Source organism: Hydractinia symbiolongicarpus, chromosome 10 (genome assembly GCF_029227915.1).
Source record: "Hydractinia symbiolongicarpus strain clone_291-10 chromosome 10, HSymV2.1, whole genome shotgun sequence".
Classification (NCBI taxonomy): domain Eukaryota; kingdom Metazoa; phylum Cnidaria; class Hydrozoa; order Anthoathecata; family Hydractiniidae; genus Hydractinia; species Hydractinia symbiolongicarpus.
Genome location: NC_079884.1, coordinates 15,595,324 through 15,612,871, shown reverse-complemented (window position 1 = coordinate 15,612,871; position 17,548 = coordinate 15,595,324). Strand labels below are relative to the sequence as shown.

The following is a 17,548-nucleotide window of genomic DNA, read 5'->3' as shown; positions in this document are numbered from 1 at the left end:
ATGTGAAAATGCAAAAACTTATGACTTGCAACCAACTATTGTGTGTGGTCAACATGTTGAAGTATTTACTGCAACAAATATAGTCTCGCAGCGCTCTTGCTTTCATATTTACGTTCTCAGCAACGTTATCAATGTATCACAACATCTTTTAATCTTTTCTTACAATTACACTGTGTGTGTTACTTTCATCAAGGATATAGAAGTAAAATGTTGAAAAAACAACAACCTTGTTTCACAAATCAACTTTATTTTTTCAGATTTAAAAAACGCTATCAAAATATTAATCGAAAATTACATAAAATAAATAAAAAAACAACAACAAAATTTCTAATGGGACTACACATATAATAATAAAGTAAACTAAAAATACCAACAAAGTGTCAAGATTTGGTAATTCATTTTTTTATAAAATTATATTTGACAATAAAATAGATTTACATATAAAAAGAAGCAAAACTTTGACTGAATATGCTGAATTAGGACTATAGTAGTATTATATACTGTATATGCCACTCGACTTAACTAGGTAGATTATTGACGATTTTATACAAAAATGTTCCTGCTGACAAAGAAAATCAAACCTGGTTTATAAATTCAGACAAAATAATATTTTTTAACAATTATCATTTTTCACTTGAATAAACACCCCAGAATATAAACTGCTTCTTTAGGTTCCAAAATTAAATTTTGAATAACTGTAAAATCCGGTTAGATTTAAATTTTGATACAAAAGGTTAAACCTTCTAAACGTATCCATATTACCATTGAAAAATCCAGTTTTAATGCTACTATATAAAGCTATAGGGTATTATGCTCAAAATAATCTAATAAAACACATACCACCCCATCAAATACACACCCTATTATAATGAAACAAAGTAAAATTCAGACTAAGCATCATAAATTTGAACACCATATATCTTTATGTGAATGAAGAAATGTAAACAATCGACAACCCTTCAGACGTACTTTTAAATGACGTTACCCATGCTCCGTTTGTAAACACAGCTAAAAAAGAAAAAAAGAAAAAATTAGTTCAAAACCATTGCGTTTTAAATATCCTTCAAATATTTTTAAGTAGTTGATAATAATGATGCGTCATAAACAATGATACACACCAAAAATATTGCATTTTCTAGGGTTAAGGAAAATGTTTATTAAATGTACAATTTTCCACACTTTCACACACTTGGAAACTGAGATAAGAAATTAAATAAGAAAAAATCATGACAAAAAAACTTTTATTCCACAAAAACTTTATTTTATCTTGCTGCTTATCTCCAAATGGGACGGAACAATAAATTTAACTAAATCAAACCCACACGGTTAATATGGCAAAAGTAAAACATTTAAGTAGTTTCGATAAATAGATATCAATTTTTTTTCAGCCCCTAGGAACTAAATAACATTATAGACATGTTGACCTCCATTCCAAAGAATAGGTAAAAAACGTTAAAAAATTTAAGTTTGTTCACCCTCTTATATAATAATAAATTACAGTGTATGTCTGTAATACCCAAGGTGGACATGTTTATTTTCTTTTCAGATACAGTTGATATAGTAAGTGCAGTTTGTTAATTTTTTGACAACGTCAATTTTGTCAAGACATTAATGCATTATTGACCTCCTGTCAATACAGCATATAAACTTGGGAGTCATTGCAGCATGCTTTATATTTCCAATCCTAATCTCTTTTACATTATTTTGATCAGTGTTAAACTCTACACAATAGAAGTAGCCAGGTTAACAAATTTCTGAAAACCTTTTTATTTATAAAGGTAAACATTGATGATGTCATCCAAAATTTTAAAATCATTTTATTTATTGTTCTACTGCCTAAGTGGATCTTTCCACAGACCCTAAAACTAGTGATATATTAATGCTGATAAGTCTAAGACTACATGACTCAAATATTTGTTTCTTATTTCCCTTTAGTTTACACAATTTAGTTAAGAATATATAAAGAATAGGAAAACTTAAGAAAACTTAAGAATTTAGTTAAGAATATTAAGAATAAATTCTAAAATTAGCACCAACATGACATGTTATGCAAGTCTGTCACAAAACGATAAAGTTTTACGCTTTTATCCAGATTTAAAAGATTGCTGCATTTTTACATGCTAAGAGATCTGACAAACAATGACAAAAAATGTGTCTTACCTAGTTCACCTTTTTTTATTGTGGCTTCTAATGGCTTACTTGTGCAGTTATAATGACAATCGGAAGGTATACTCATCACAAATTTGCTTTCACCTTGTAGTTGAGCGATGTAATATACCTCACCTTCCATCATTGGCTAAAATTAAATCCAAATTACACAAATTTTGTTTAATACACATCTTAATTAAAATTCACAATTATTGAATGTTGTAAAAATGGCAGAGAAAAAATAATCACTTACCACAGAAACATTCTGATTTTTTTGCACGATATAGACTTCTTTTTCTAAGAATACTTCAGAGTCTTTGGAGATGAAAGGGGGCCGTGAAACAAGTTTTCTGTAAAAACGAGTACCATATGTGCCACAGTTTCGCCTGAAAATATATATTACAGTATAAGATATAAAATCAATTAGGAATGCTGAGCTCTTAGCAGTGCCATTAATCAAGAATGCTACCACATGACTATGTTAACCTTTGATGTAACACTAGTGGTTGGTAATTTTCTATCATCAGTTGTAATGATACACTATTATCAGGGTGGCGACAAAAACGTTTTCCAAGGAAAGGAGGATTTTAAAGGATTTTAAAGGAGATTTTGCACTGAATTTAGGGGATTATATTTGCAAAAATGAAAAAATTTAAAGAAAAATAGGATCAACCTTTTTTTATTTCTATGGTTTTTTTACATCTATCAATTTCTGATGTTGAGAAAGAAATATGTTTAGGAAAGTATTACTTTCACAGTCTTGGTCATAAATGGCGTGCGATCGCACGCGCACTCCTCCGCACATGCCATGTGAAATTCGAGCGTGCTCTTTATGACATGCCTTGTTTTACTTGGTACACACGCCAAGCAAAGCTGAGCTATTTTAGAGTAATCCCAACTTTATCCAATACATAATTGTTCTTTCGTGTAAAAATGTATCTCTAAAATGTATTTCTATTAAATACCCACCTTCATTAAAATTGCTTACGTGAAATACATTTCAAATGTTTTGCGTCTGCATTGCATCGACAATATTTTTTTTTGTTTTTCAGCTGGCAAAAAATTTCGTCATTAACCTTGTATTGCTCTCCTTAAGACAATGACAAATGGAAATGAAGTACAAGTCCAATTGACCTACATTACTAAAGTTCAGGGCATCATTAAGTTGAATATCGCTGGTGACATGCTTCGGAAATGCTTGTCACAGGCACAGTTCAATGCAAAGCAAAACTGTTCAGGAGACTCAATTGTTACAGCCTTTGCAGAACATCTCTTCTCACAAAACCAAGGGCAGGGCTGACTTATTGCCTGCTGTGTGGTGTGGGAGGCAGAACTACTGGACTTTTGTTTAAAGCTATATACAATTTTTTCGATTATTATTACTAAACATATTTGATTTCTCTTTCCCCTTTTAAAAAGATGTTTTAAAATTTATTCAACATGTTTTTTCTTTGGTATTATTACATTACGAGAACATTCGTCCGAAAGCTGTATTAAGATACAGGACACCTAACCTCTCCCATGTTCTGGTTATATTTAACTTGCATGGGTGCGCACTCTTCTCACAGTATTCTCTGTGACGATGAAGGTCGGACTGACTTGTGGCATGGTTCCAAATGGTCTTCCGTCTTTCGTTCGAGTCTCAGTGTAATGCACCAGCCAAGCATAAGAGTGTCAGCATGAAGGAAAGGGGCCGACTTTAATGTTCTCTATACCTTACGTTCTTCATAATAACACCATTCATTTAAATTTCACAACAAAATTACGTCGGGAATTTTTTAGGCAACTACTATGCTTCAAAAACTTAGCGCTGCCGCTGTCCTGAATGTAATAATTACACGCCAAAATCATAAGCTAGGCATGCGATACTGATCGCACGCCTGTATTAGTGTAGGCGTACATACCACCGCATGCGGGTGCAAATATTTATGACCAAGACTGCTTTCAGGATGAACGATTAAAAAACAATTAATATAAAGTTTTTGATGATGGACGCATTGCTAACATGAAGGATAGAACTGAAAGTCACTATAACAAATGTAAAATCTCTGAACATAAAAGTAAAACTATTAAACTATTATCAGTGTACCTGAAAAAAAGAGGAGTTAAAGAGGAAATTTGGTCACATTTTTACCTTTTTTTGAGGATAATAGAGGACTTTATAGAAGGTTTTTCAAAAAAGAGGCCTTAGGATATTAGAGGAAGCCTGGTCATAGTGATTATATCAAAGAAAAATGTACATTTTTTAATGTGATTTCTCCATATGCACTGTATTTCAAAAAAGCTGCACAGGAAAAAAAATTATAGAATGATGCCCATGTAAAAATAAATTTTATCATTAATTATTAGCGTAAAGCTTTCACCTAAACCTAAGATTACATTAAACACAATGAAATTTGTGCAGAAATTAATTGAAATAATAAAGATATCATACCATCCAATCGATATTTTTTTCTGCAAAACTTCTTCTTTTGTCATTTGAAAGTAATCACTAACTTTGTAAAATGCCTTTGTTAACCGAACTTTACAAATTGCATCGTCCAACTCTTGCGCATTTTTCTTAAACATATTTTGAAAGTCTGCAAATCCTATTGATGTATCGTAATAACCAGGAACATCTCGGACTATGAATGGCTCACCACCCTGAATCATACTTTTAACATCGACACTGTCAACATGTAATGTGGGAATGGAATCGAGGCCTTCACAAAAATCACAGCTCATCTCCACTACATAAAAAACAGGTAAGCAAATAATGTACTCAAAAGAAGAAAAAATAGAATTACTGGTGGATACTTCCATGATACTTGTTCATGCTAAATCAACAAGAAAATAATATGATGAGCAAGGTTGTTGTAAGATGTTTCAAATACAATTTTTTTTTGCTTTAATAAAATCTTGTTATTTGTTGGATATATCAGGCACAGGATAAATTATATATCTTATGTGTAACCTTTCTAATGTTATAAGTTTATAATTATTGCATATATAACTTTTAGGCCAAAGTACTTGACAACTGCTAGTAAAAAACATACGCTTCCTCAACTAAATCTTTTAGTGAATTTTTTTACGGGTCCTACAACTAGTCTATCAATAACAAACTAGTTCTGCTGATCTGCTGACATATATCACATACTGCACATTGTACATGTAATAATCGCTAGATGAACAATAAACACACTACAATGTGTCTGATTTACCTTCTACACACCATGTCTCTCAATTTAAAGTTTTTCCTTACTGACTCATCAACTAATTATTTACTGCATGTTAAAAAAAGAATAAAAATCATCCTTGGACGATGCCAACATCAGCAATGCTTCTGGTGAGGAAAGTCCTTTGCTGCACAAAACCAAACCTTTTAAAGTTCACAAAGCCCCGAATAAACGAGTCGTATTCAAACGCAACAATTAAAATTTTTGATAATTTAAAAAAGGAATTATTTGATTTTGTCTGCACAGAAATTAGTAGCCAAGTAGAGGCTAACCAAGTAAATAATTTAAATTTGACAACCACGTCATTGGGGAATCATTACTCTACTCTTGTGTTCGTCCCGCCAGCTCTTTGGACCCAGTCCTTAATCAAGATGGCGTGGATACTGCTGTGGGCGTTCAGCCCACAGATATAGCTGTGCGCATTGAGGCCCCACATCCCACAGGCTCAATGTTCTGTAACTTCGCTCCCTGCAGACCTAAGGCTGTTTTGGATAAAATCAAGCGTTTGGAGTATGTTAATTTAGAACAACTCCTTTCACCATCCTTGAATTCGTCGTTTGTCCCAGACGATGAGGTGAGTTTGATCTCAATGTACAACTACAGACCGCTTCCCACAGCTCTCGCTAAGTAGGAACGTCTCGGGTAAGATTAATGCCTCTTGGTTCCTGGCATTGAGCAACTTACGTTGCCTCCTTTATTTTTATCTGCATCTTGCCATACAGCTGGTATTAAATTTTAGCTACCCAATTCGCTAACCAATACGTCTTCCCTGCTGTGTGTGCCTTTGACAAACTACATAGGCTGCAGTTAGCTAATGATTCTTTGCGCCAATGGGACCAACTTGACGATTTGCTCGTTACCCAACACTCAGGGGCTCCCTTGTTACCTAAGTTGTATGTCTCTTCCACCCCTGCATAAACACATACTTTTTATGCATGTCTCAATTGTGGTCAGCGAGGACATTTTGCCACCAATTGCACAAGGCTTCCCAGCACAGGTGGTTTTTGCCCAGAGTCTCGGAATGCTTTTTTCAGTATCCTTTAGACAGCAGCTTCCAGCAAGTCAGATTTCCATCCACTCCCAGAGTTTGCTGGTGGTTCAATAAAGGCATGTCCTGCTCCAATAGATGCCCCTTTCCACACAAGTGTCCCCATTGTTCAAAAAACCATGCAGCACACCGTTGGTCATTGAATTGTTGAGGCTAAATATTTTTGGTAAAAGATAATGTATTATAGCTATAAAATTGTGACAAGTGTGTTATAAAAGAAAAAATAAGAATATAGACTAAAAATAACCTTTCGTAACTGATTATGTAAAAAAAAAATTGCTGCCACCTTTAAAGATACTTTCCAAGTTGTTTTTTGGAAAAAAAAGGAAATTAGATAAATTTTCAGCCTTGCCATTGTTCTTATTTTGTTTTTATTGTTCATCAATTTTCAGGTTTATTATTTTTCTATTAAAAATGTGTGTATAGAGAAATGAAGTTTATGTAAGTTAAGTTAGCTATGACTTACAGTTACAATAAGAATCAAAAATTGAATTTTAAAATTTTAGAATATTCAATGAATTTGTTCCCCCATATTACTCAGTCCTCTTCAAAGTTCCATACTTTTTCAGATTATTGCTAATGGCGAAAATCTTTTAGCCGCAGGGCTTCTTGTTTAATATTATTATCACTTATTATCATTACGGTGAGGCACACCATGTTAGGAATCCTGATATTTATGTGGTAACACACGCTGGGCCAAAACTGGACCAGCTTGTGCATGCTATCTTTAGCTCATGATTATTTGATAGCACAAGTTTATTGGGTGCAGAAAGGCAACATGTGCAATTATCTGTTTATAGTGTAGTGAAAGTGTAATATCCTTTAGCATAAATTATTAATAAGTAAATAATTAATAAATTAAATAATTAATAAAATCAAATAATTAGTAATAGATAAATGAATGTACTAGTAGTGAAATGTACCTCGTGAATTGAGGAAATGAGAATGTAATTCATGCATGAAGATATTTGGGTCGTGCCTTGAAAACCATTCATATTATATGATCCATGAGGACATAATATTGTGAAGGGCAACCATAATGTGCATACCCTGGGGTAATTACCCTCTTTGCCCTGGGCAAGCATTTTGGTGTGATTACCTTGTTAAGATTATGGGCAGCATACGTTATCTGTCCTGCCTACTTCGATTATTTTATTACCAGGCATCCCAATCCATTCCCCAAATTTACAAATTGCATTCCATGCGAATGATGTTGTATGCAAAAAATTGTGTCATAATACACTATTCTCTATTATTAAGTGTGTTTTTACTGAGTTACCAAGACCATGGAAAAAGACAAAACATGTTTTTTTATTTTAAAATCCTCAAAATAAGAGTGAAATTTTTATAAAAAAGATTTGTGTAACATTAAAAATTGCAGCCAATATTAGTAACATTTCTCTTTGTCCATTCAGTTTTTAAAACTTAAATATACTTCGAGTTCCATTAACTGAACATTGTCAAAAACTTCTGTCTGCTACTCACAAAGTTAGTCTAAGGGAAATTGCCAAGCTTCTTGGTATCTTCAGCTCTAGTTTTCATGCTGTGTTATTTGGAAAACTTCATTATAGAGATTTTGATTGTCTGAAGATAGACTCATTAAGAAAAAACTATGGCAATTTTGATTCATACACTACTTTGTCTGCTAAGGCAATAGCAGATATACAGTGGTGGTGTGACAATATTACCTCATCATACAGTCCTATCTCATTTGGTAACCCCACCATGACTATTTCCACTGATGCTTCTACGCTTGGGTGGGGTGCAGTATTTTCTAAATCACAAAGTGGTGGCTTATTCTCAGAAGCATATTTGTGCTACACATATAAATGCTTTCACTATTAATTGGCATGGTCAAAAAGTTATTGCTTTCCCCCTTTTGCCTGTGTAGGTGCAGTTGTTCAAAAAGCAATTCAGGACAAAATTGAAGGCTTGGTTGTTGTACCAAATTGGCCAAACCAATTATGGTATCCATTACTTCTTCGATTGTTTGCTTATTAAATCATGGACTTCTGGAACAAGGAAGCCATAAGCACCTTATATCAAGAAATGGCTTGAATATTGCAGCACCAAAAACCTTGATCCAACCTCAGCTCCTACGGTTGCAGGTGCAGAATTTTTAGCTGAGTTATTTTACTCCACCAAGTTAGAATACTCTGCTTTGAATACAGCCAGATCTGTCCTATCATCTATACTCAAACCTGACCATGGGATAACGTTTGGCAATCAACCTATAATCAAACGTTTATTGCGTGGCATTTTCAAGGAACGACCAACTCCTCCTCGATATACAATTACTTTTGATGTGGATGTCGTGTTGAGGTACCTTGAGTCTTTGCCACCACCAGAAGAGTTATCTTTACAATTATTAACGCAACATTTAGCTGTCTTGATGTGTGTTCTTAGTGGTCAACGATCACAGACACTGTTTTATCTTTAGATAGTTTCCATCAGGAAAATGAAAAATGTGTTTTCTTTATTCACAGTTTACTTAAACAAAGTAGACCTACAAATCACCAGAAACCATTGGAATTTCTTGCATATCCCACTAACAAGAAAGTCTGTGTTGTGCAAAACCTTACAGAATACCTCGCTAGAACTAATGGTCTATACAATGATGAGAAAAGGCTTTTCATAAGTTATGTTTCACCCCACAAAGCTATAACATCTGCAACTATTGCAAGGTGGACCTGTAAAATATGGAAGCTGCGGGGCTGGACACAAATGCTTTTAAGGCACACTCTACTCGTGCTGCTCTTACAGTACCGCTTGAATGTAACTTTACATGTACGCGTAGTTATCACCTTCGCATGAGCTTTCAGTAGCGTCAGAACTTAAGTTGTTATTGTTAACCTATTGTTAAATACATGAGCTATTTTTGCATGTTAAAACAATACAGTTCATGTCTTGTTCGCAAAATTTAATTAGCTCATATGAACTGTGTGTGTCCCATTGTTGTATTTAATTGCTATAGTCGTCAAGAGATCAACGGAAGAAAATAAAATTTAACAAAGGTTCAAGTATCTATTGTTTCTACTCACTTTACTTAAAAATTTAAGAACTAAAAACAGTGATAGAAATGCTTTTTTATATTATGTTTTAAAAATTTAAGAACTAAAAACGGGCGAAAAAAATGCTTTTAGATCACATTTTAAAAGTTTAAGAACGAAAAACGGCAACAGAAAAGCTACGTTATCCTGTTCTAAAAGTTTAAGAACGACAAACTGCGATAGAAATGATTCGCTAAATCATGTTTTAAAAATTTGAGAGCGAAGAGCGGCAATAGAAATGCTTCGTTAGATCATGTTTTAAAAGTTTAAGAACGAAAAGCGCCGATAGAAATGCTTTTAACGTGTTATGTATATTCGTTTTTCTTACATAATATATTTCAATACTCTTTGTGATCTTTAACACTTTTAAACAATAACATGCATGTTACATGTGACAACAAAAGGATTCATCAAATCTTATTGTTATGACTCGCGCACAATGATAACAATAGAAAGCAATTAAGTCTGTGTGTAAACAAAAGATATGTGAAGGTTCTTTATGTAGACATGAGATCGTTACATGAGGTCGTAAAACTTGTGTACATGTAAAGTTACATTCAAGGGGTACTGTACATCAAAATCAAAACAAACTGGTTTGTCTCTTTTAGATATTGGAAAAGCGGCTGGTTGGTCCAATGGTAGCACTTTTGCAAAGTTTTACAATAAGCCTGTTACAACCGATCTGACATGAACTCTTGCGAGGGTGGGGAACCTATAGGGGAAAATAATTCTAATTAAACTGCACTGTGCTTGTTTAATTTGGTGAATTTTTGGTCGGCCAAGTGTCCTTACCTATTCAATTAAATTTTCCTTCACCACTATTACACTGTCTTTTAATAACATACAATATGGCTCCCTAATACTGTGTTTTTCTAGTGACTTTACAGCATTAGTTTGTGTAGTAATTACCAAAACATTTATTGTGCAATAAACAAAAACAATTAATAAGTTAATTAGTAAATTAAAATGCAGAAGCATGGAGAGGTACTATTATAGCAAACTGAAACCAGTATGACTTATTTCCCAAAACCATTTTACTTGTTCTCAAAAAGATTCTCCTCTTATCACGTGGACACTATAAACTATCTGAATTATAAAGAATCTTCTTCAAAATGTACAACCAGGAGTAACATACCTTTTGCTGCAAAGGGATTTTTGACCAAACATTCTTCATTATGAAACAAAGACACATCATACAGTTTAAAGAGTGGCAATGTAAGAAATCGTAGAAATCTCTGCTGTTGGTAAGAGTATTGGTTATCAAAAAAAAAATCATCAACTCGTTTCTTTAACCTGCGATTTCTTTCCAGTACAGCACTATACGCCAGGTAGATTATAAATGAATATAAGAAAATTGTTCCCAATTTTGACATTAAGGATCTTTTAGGTGGATTGAATTTGTACCAAGGAAAATCTAAAAAAGGATAAGTTTGAGGATGATAACTGCTAATCTTTGAAATGAAACATTATAGCAAAGAAATAATTTTGGATATTTGATATCAGATCTCTTCTATTGTGTGAACTGGCACTATTAAATATTCTTATCATATAATATGACAAGAAACAAGCTCGCAGAGTGCATTAATTAAAACAAAAGGCAATGGAATGAAATATTTTTTAATTCAATTTTTACCTTAATTTTGCCTGTTTATATTTTTTTAATGGATGCTTCTATCTTAAATTTGTATACGTTCTTTTCATCTGTGTTAGGGACCGTCTCAAAATGTTCGTACGTAGTTCGTATAATTCGTATAAAAAACTTCGTATCGATTTATTAAATCTTTCGTATCATTTTATTTTTAATACGAACTTTTTCGTATCATCAAAATTAAAAGTTCGTATAAAGTTCGTATCATTTAAAATAAAGTTCGTATGTAGTTCGTATCATTTTTAAAGAAGTTCGTATAAAAATTTGCTTATAGGAAGTTCGTTTATTGTAATTGGACTATTATCTATAGTCTTTATATTTAATTTTTTTCAACAATTATAAAGTTCGTTTCGTTATACGAACTTCGTTTATTTTAATTGGACTTATTATCTAAGGTCTTTATTATTTAAATATTTTTTAACAATGACAAAATTCGTTTCATTAACGAAATTCGTTTAACAAATATTATTCACGTTATTACGCGTCTTATATCATAAAAAAAACTTTCAAAAAAAACTTTGTTTTGTTTACTAAGTTTATTGCGCTATCTTTACTGCATCTTATTTCGAAAAAAAAAAAAACTTTATTTAGTTAGAATTAAATAATATGTTTTAAAATATTGCTTCCACTTGAATTAGATAAAATAAGTTTAAATAATATTGCTCGCCCTATCATTGCGTATTATTTCACGTTTTTCTACAAGAATTTTCTGTAGGAATATCGAGGATGCAAAACGGGTCAAAAGTTAAGAATATCATAAGAATAAACCAGGCTCCAACTTTAAATATAGATTTTAAATTTTGTATGAAGTGTAAACTTTTTATCCTTTTAATAATAACAACTTTGGCTTCGTTACGCGTTGCAAATAATAAGGCTGATTATATGCTTTCAGGTTGCATGCATGTTTTTTTATGTTTGTTTATCTTGTCACGGCACAATTTTATTGGTGAATAGGTAAAAATAATTTCAGTTGCTATTTTTTTTATTGTTTTTTTGCTTTTTTTGCAATAAAAATATATATACAAACTGTGCTAAAATATGCTAAAATATATACAAACAGTGGTTAAAATATATACAAATTTTTCTAAAAACGCAACGATAAAATACTTTTAAAAACATTAAACATTGTCTCTGGCTTTTTGTTTGGCGATTAATTTTCGTTTTACTTGTCTGCATTTTGAGTTCACAATTTCATTTAAATTTTTCATTTCCATAAATTCATCGCTGTACCGTTTTTTTGCTTGACGCACTATAACACTCATACGATTCGGAGAGAGGGAAGAAGTGTTTAACGCTCCTGTTTGGTAATTTCGAACACCACCTTGTATTCTTCCTACCGCTAGCTCTTCCTCGGTATACAACGCTTGCAGTTGCTGTTTTATATAACAAGCACAAGAATTTATTTTTCTTTTTTTTGGAAGTGGCGTCGAGTTAACTGGATCATTCATTTCAGTAAAAAGCTGAAATGTGGTTGGGTCAGTAGTCATGGGATTTTCCAGTAAATGCATGTCATGTTAAATTCTTCGGAAGTAATGTTAGTGGCGTTAACAGTGGGGGTGACTTGAAATGCTCTGGTACTGTCTGGACGAACAAAAAATGTTTCAGATGAAAGTTTACTTTTCTCCTTTCTTCTTTTTAAATGCGTCTCAATGTGTTTTGTAGTTGTTTCCACAAGTTCTACTTTATCATTTATTTGATTAGTGGTAGCCTCGTTTATGTCAATTCTTTCTCGAATTTCCCGTATGTCGACCTTAATTTCTTTTATTTCTCGAAATAATTTCTTCAGCAGTGAAGATATACTCTCTCCTTCTTCTAAACATTCTGTTGTTTCATGGATTTCAGGCTGAAATGTTTCTTCTTGAAGGGTTGGAAGGTCCTTTGGTGAAAGTGAAGATGACCTTTTTAAGGCAGGTTCAAACAAAATGTCTAAAGACTTTAAAGCCGGTAAACACGACTTTTCTTCTGTTGATACTTCAACGGTTGTGTCATCTGAAAAATCTAGTTGTAGCATGTTTGCATCAGGTTCTTCCGCTACTGCAACGATTTCACCATCGTATTCTTTGAGGTTTTCGTAAAGAACTGCTTCTCCAGTGGTTGTAGTAATCTAATAATAATATAAAAAAATGTTAGAATTTAGCATTAAAAAAATAGTAGTAATTATCAGCATAAGTATTTGTCGACATACTTTAGCCTCGTATTGATCGTTTGTGTCAACAATAAATTTCTGATTTCTTTTCATGTCGTAAATGACATCTTCATATTGGAGATCTTTTGGATGTTTTCGATTTGGAAAGTTTTTCTTCGTTATTAAATTTCTGGAAATCATTGGTCTTATTTTAACCGGCATACGAATGTCTTTTTTATTTAGCCATCCGTGTTCGCACGAACCAAAGCTTGTCGGGTTTGATAATTTCTTTTTGTAACTTTTGTCACAAAAACGACTCTGCATTAATTCCATAAAAGTTTTGTAATGTCCTTTATGGAATTCGCTATTTTCGGGAATCGGACAGCTACCCCCAAACTCTTGTATTAGGTCCAAAAATTGGTTATCGCGCTTTGGCAAATTGGAGCAATGACCGCACGATTTGTCGGCGCATCTCACGAACTCTAACTGGTATGCTTTACGATTAGCGTGTCTGACCAAAAAGGAATAAATTTCCGCCAGTTCTGAATAACCAGGGGTTTCATTCAGTTTTTTCTTAGACGCATTCGAAAAATCTCTCAGCATGGTATGAGCATTTTTTAAATGTGGTACCAGTGGATTGTCACTTTTAAATGTTTCCACAGCTATGGGGAATCCACAATAGGTCTTATTATGCCAAAATCGAGCACACAAATCGACAGCTCTGTCCAGAACTTTCATCCACCCCTCAACGTCATTTTGATGTGGTGTTACTCCTTCAATATCGTCTGGCAAAGTTACTGTTGAGATCCTGTTAGTCAGGTAAGACCAGCATCTCTCAATGGGATTAAATCTTGAGTGACCAGGTGCGTATGATTGTACAACAAATGTGTCGAGCTCAAGATTTCTCCACAGCAAACCCATAGACATGAAATTAATAATGCCCTTAACTGACCAGTCAGGGCCTCCGTCAGCAATCGCAACAACATTAACGATTTCTTTTATTTTTCTTTCTTTTTCAATCAAATTTATCATATGATTGACGTGCATCACGTTGGTGCTTTCAATAAGACGCGATGGATACAACTGCACCAGAAGTTTTCCAGAACGCGGCCAGTTTATTATTGAACGATTCAACTTGTCTTTCGATATTCTTACAAATCGTTTGAGTTGGTTGTCAATGTTTGATCCTTCGGATAAAGATCGCTTGCGTCGAAAAGTAATTTTCTTTGCAGGAGAAAGAGAACGACTCCGCTGTATTCGGTCCTTTAGTATTTGGTAGCCAGCAGGCACAAGCTTTGAGTTTGGATTTGGAAAATCGTGATCATTATAATTTGGTGCTTCGTTAACCAAATGAAAAGTGCGTATTTTCGTTCGTCTGCTGTTCGCTGGAATACCCACATCAACTTTATTTTTATTGTCTACGGACAGCATAAGTGTGTTTTCTTTGCAAAGATATCCCATTTCGTTAACTATGCGAACTTGACCGCAAGTGAAATGAAAGTCGTCGTGTGTTTTTTTTTCTTTTGTATTTCTTTTTGGAGGAACACGTGCGTCTATCAGACATTTGTAGTTTTTACTCGCTGTGTTTTTTTTTCGGGGTGGAAGCATTAATCTGTGAATGGTGTGGCGACTAACAGTTATACCCAAGGTTTTTTTGACGTGCATAACGATATCATTCAAAGAAAGCCCATTTGTGTACATAACACTGTCTCTCCGACGTAAGTGAGCTTCAGCAGAACCCTGTTCTATCAACGTCTTGACACAAGTAATTATTTCCGGATATTTCTCGTGTATGCTTGGTCTTCCTCGTCTTTTATTTTTATCTAAAAAAATAAGTAAATTGAATTTTAACTACATTAATAAATTTAAGAGTTTAAAAAAAGGGGAGAAAAAAATAAAAAAATATATACTTTGCAACAAATCAGTCTCGTCGTCGGAACTGGCTGTGTCATATATCCAATCGATATCACTGTCGTAATTTTTAGACATGCTATGAAAGTAGCTAGTTTTAAAAAAAACTGTTTAATTTAATTAAATTCGATATTTTAAAAAGGAAATACAAATGCTTGATATTAAATTTAAGTTTGGTTGAAACTATTAAAATAAATCGTATATTTTACTTCTTTTATTTCTGGTTTCGTATTGAAATAATTATGCGCAATTACGCCGGTACTTTTGAAGTTCGTTTTAAGTTCGTATAGCAATTTACTTCGTTTAAAGTTCGTATCATTTCTTTTCCTATGTCAAAAAAACTTCGTTTAATTCTTTTGTTTCTGATTTTGTATTGAAATAATTACGCGCTATTACGCCGGTACTTTTGAAGTTCGTTTCAAGATCGTATAGCAATTTACTTCGTTCAAAGTTCGTATCATTTTATTTTGTATGATAAAAAAACTTCGTTTAAGTTCGTATCATGTATTAAAAAAGTTCGTATAAACTTCGTTTATATTTTTTATTTTAAACGAAGCACTTCGTATGACATTCGTTTCACGAAACGAAGTACTTCGTAGCGTTCGTATAATTATACGAAAAAAACGTACGAACATTTTGAGACGATCCCTTACAAAAAAACTGACTTCAGTTTTAATTTACTTATGCACACACTTGTTCTGATAGCTGAACGCAATCAACGGAACATCAACTTTAGATAATTAAACCAAGTAAACAATATTTACTGTAAAGCATAATAAAGTTTTAGGAATATAACGGGTACCATAAAAATCACTTCTAGAGCAGGGGTGTTATGTTCTGGCATAATTTTTGGTCAGTGACCATTCCAGGCCTCTTATTTTGAGGTACGCAATCGTGTTCCTGAATGACGTGAGGTAAGGGAAGAATTCCAGACCTGCATTGACAGATTACTTCCTAAGATAGTCCCATCTTAAAAACAATCATAGTGACAATGCAAACTAGAAAAACGGGGGTCTGTGGGGACTGTGTGTCCCCCTGGAGGTTTGAGGTTAATTTTTATAAAATGAATTTGATGAGATATAAGAACCTTAATTTGAGTGGTTTAAATATAATGTTAGATTAAGTTCCAATGCATGTCTGCATGTGCATGCAAAATGTAACAGGTAGTAGCAGAAGATAAAATCTGGAAATTAAAAAGTTTGACTTACTCTCAAAAACTTCACTGATTTTTTCCTGCACCTCATCTTCTTCCCATCCTTTTTTTACTGCATCTTCTTTAAATTTTTGCAAACCTTGCTGCAGGTCTTTTATTGTCTTTTTGTTGTTGACCATGTTTTGTTGTATATATAGCAATTACTGGTTAAACAAATGGACATCAATAATAAATAAAATAATGTATATAATAACATTAATGTAGAAGGAAAAATTAAGCAGACCATGCCATAGATTAACAAAAGATATAGCTAGGAGATAAATCTCTCAAAAAAGACAATTCTTCTAAGCACTTTTTGTATGCTTCTCTATTGACAACAGAGAGTTCAAAGCTCAACTTGCCCTAAGATGATAGAAAATTAAAGATAGTATCCTAATTCCCAAATCCTGATTACTCTTCCATCTTACTCCTAATCCGGAAGTATCACGTAATCAGCAATTACACGCTTAGTAAGCAGTTTATATGGCTGACTTGGGGAACTGACTTTTTAGAAAAGCACCCTACAATTAAGCAATTGATTTTCTATTGTGCATGCTGTGTGTCTTGGAACATGGTTTATAAGAATATCAGGCTGGCATTTCAGGTCAAAAAACAAATGTCTATTGTTTAAAACACCAGAACATACAAAATTCTAGTTAACCAGCCTGGTTAGTATTTTGGTAATCTTATAAAAAGTGTGTACTTCATTTGCAGGTAGCACGGGCAGCACAGCAGCAGTCAGCTATACATTTTGCTGAAGCAAAAAAATGAAATGAAAGCAAAAAGGAAGCACAAAGCAGCGATGGACATAAAAGCACTTTAAAGAAATGCAAAATATCACTTAAACACATGTGTTGCAAGCGTAAATTGTGCAAAATAAAATAGAATAATAGCTAGCTAGCTAATATAGCTGGCTAGCTGCATGAAATAACTGTAAAAAGCTTCCGTTTTTCGTGTGTTAAGGGGGATTTTCACGAAGCGAATTGAGCGGCGAAATCGACGGCGAATTGTATCTGAGCATGCGCAGTTTTGTTTGTTTTGATTTTGCATCGAACTGCGCATGCTCAGATACAATTCGCCGTCGAATTCGCCCCTTAATTCGCTTCGTGAGAATCCCCCTTTATGCTTTGATTGCTATTGCTTTCGTTTTCTCGGGGTGATATCACCAGAGACATCGCGCAAGCCTCCCCGCCCCCCTTCGTCCCCGGTCT

At 33.5% G+C, this 17,548-nt stretch overlaps 2 protein-coding genes across 2 annotated transcripts; both read right to left on the bottom strand.

The window, feature by feature from the left end:
- Positions 1-227: 227 nt before the first annotated feature.
- On the bottom strand, positions 228-16,527 carry LOC130613200 (uncharacterized). Its single transcript, XM_057434528.1, has 6 exons — positions 16,354-16,527; positions 10,597-10,875; positions 4,583-4,877; positions 2,402-2,534; positions 2,161-2,296; positions 228-1,008 (listed from the first exon to the last, which is right to left on the bottom strand). Exons 1-6 carry the CDS (start codon positions 16,475-16,477, stop codon positions 923-925), a joined length of 1,053 nt encoding a protein of 350 aa, XP_057290511.1. The 5' UTR covers positions 16,478-16,527; the 3' UTR covers positions 228-922.
- On the bottom strand, positions 12,593-15,779 carry LOC130613199 (uncharacterized). The gene is made up of 3 exons (XM_057434527.1): positions 15,145-15,779; positions 13,295-15,057; positions 12,593-13,213 (listed from the first exon to the last, which is right to left on the bottom strand). Exons 1-3 carry the CDS (start codon positions 15,221-15,223, stop codon positions 12,593-12,595), a joined length of 2,463 nt encoding a protein of 820 aa, XP_057290510.1. The 5' UTR covers positions 15,224-15,779.
- Positions 16,528-17,548: the final 1,021 nt, after the last annotated feature.

Bases quoted from the DNA above. Each gene is read 5' to 3' on its own strand.
- LOC130613199 (XM_057434527.1), bottom strand. From the start codon at position 15,223: ATGTCTAAAAATTACGACAGTGATATCGATTGGATATATGACACAGCC. The intron at 15,058-15,144 runs GTATATATTTTT...TTATTTTTTTAG, and splicing joins CGAGACTGATTTGTTGCAAA to ATAAAAATAAAAGACGAGGA. The intron at 13,214-13,294 runs GTATGTCGACAA...TATTATTATTAG, and splicing joins ACGATCAATACGAGGCTAAA to ATTACTACAACCACTGGAGA.
- LOC130613200 (XM_057434528.1), bottom strand. From the start codon at position 16,477: ATGGTCAACAACAAAAAGACAATAAAAGACCTGCAGCAAGGTTTGCAA. The intron at 2,297-2,401 runs GTAAGTGATTAT...ATTTAATTTTAG, and splicing joins AAAATCAGAATGTTTCTGTG to CCAATGATGGAAGGTGAGGT. The intron at 1,009-2,160 runs GTAAGACACATT...TTTCTTTTTTAG, and splicing joins AATAAAAAAAGGTGAACTAG to CTGTGTTTACAAACGGAGCA.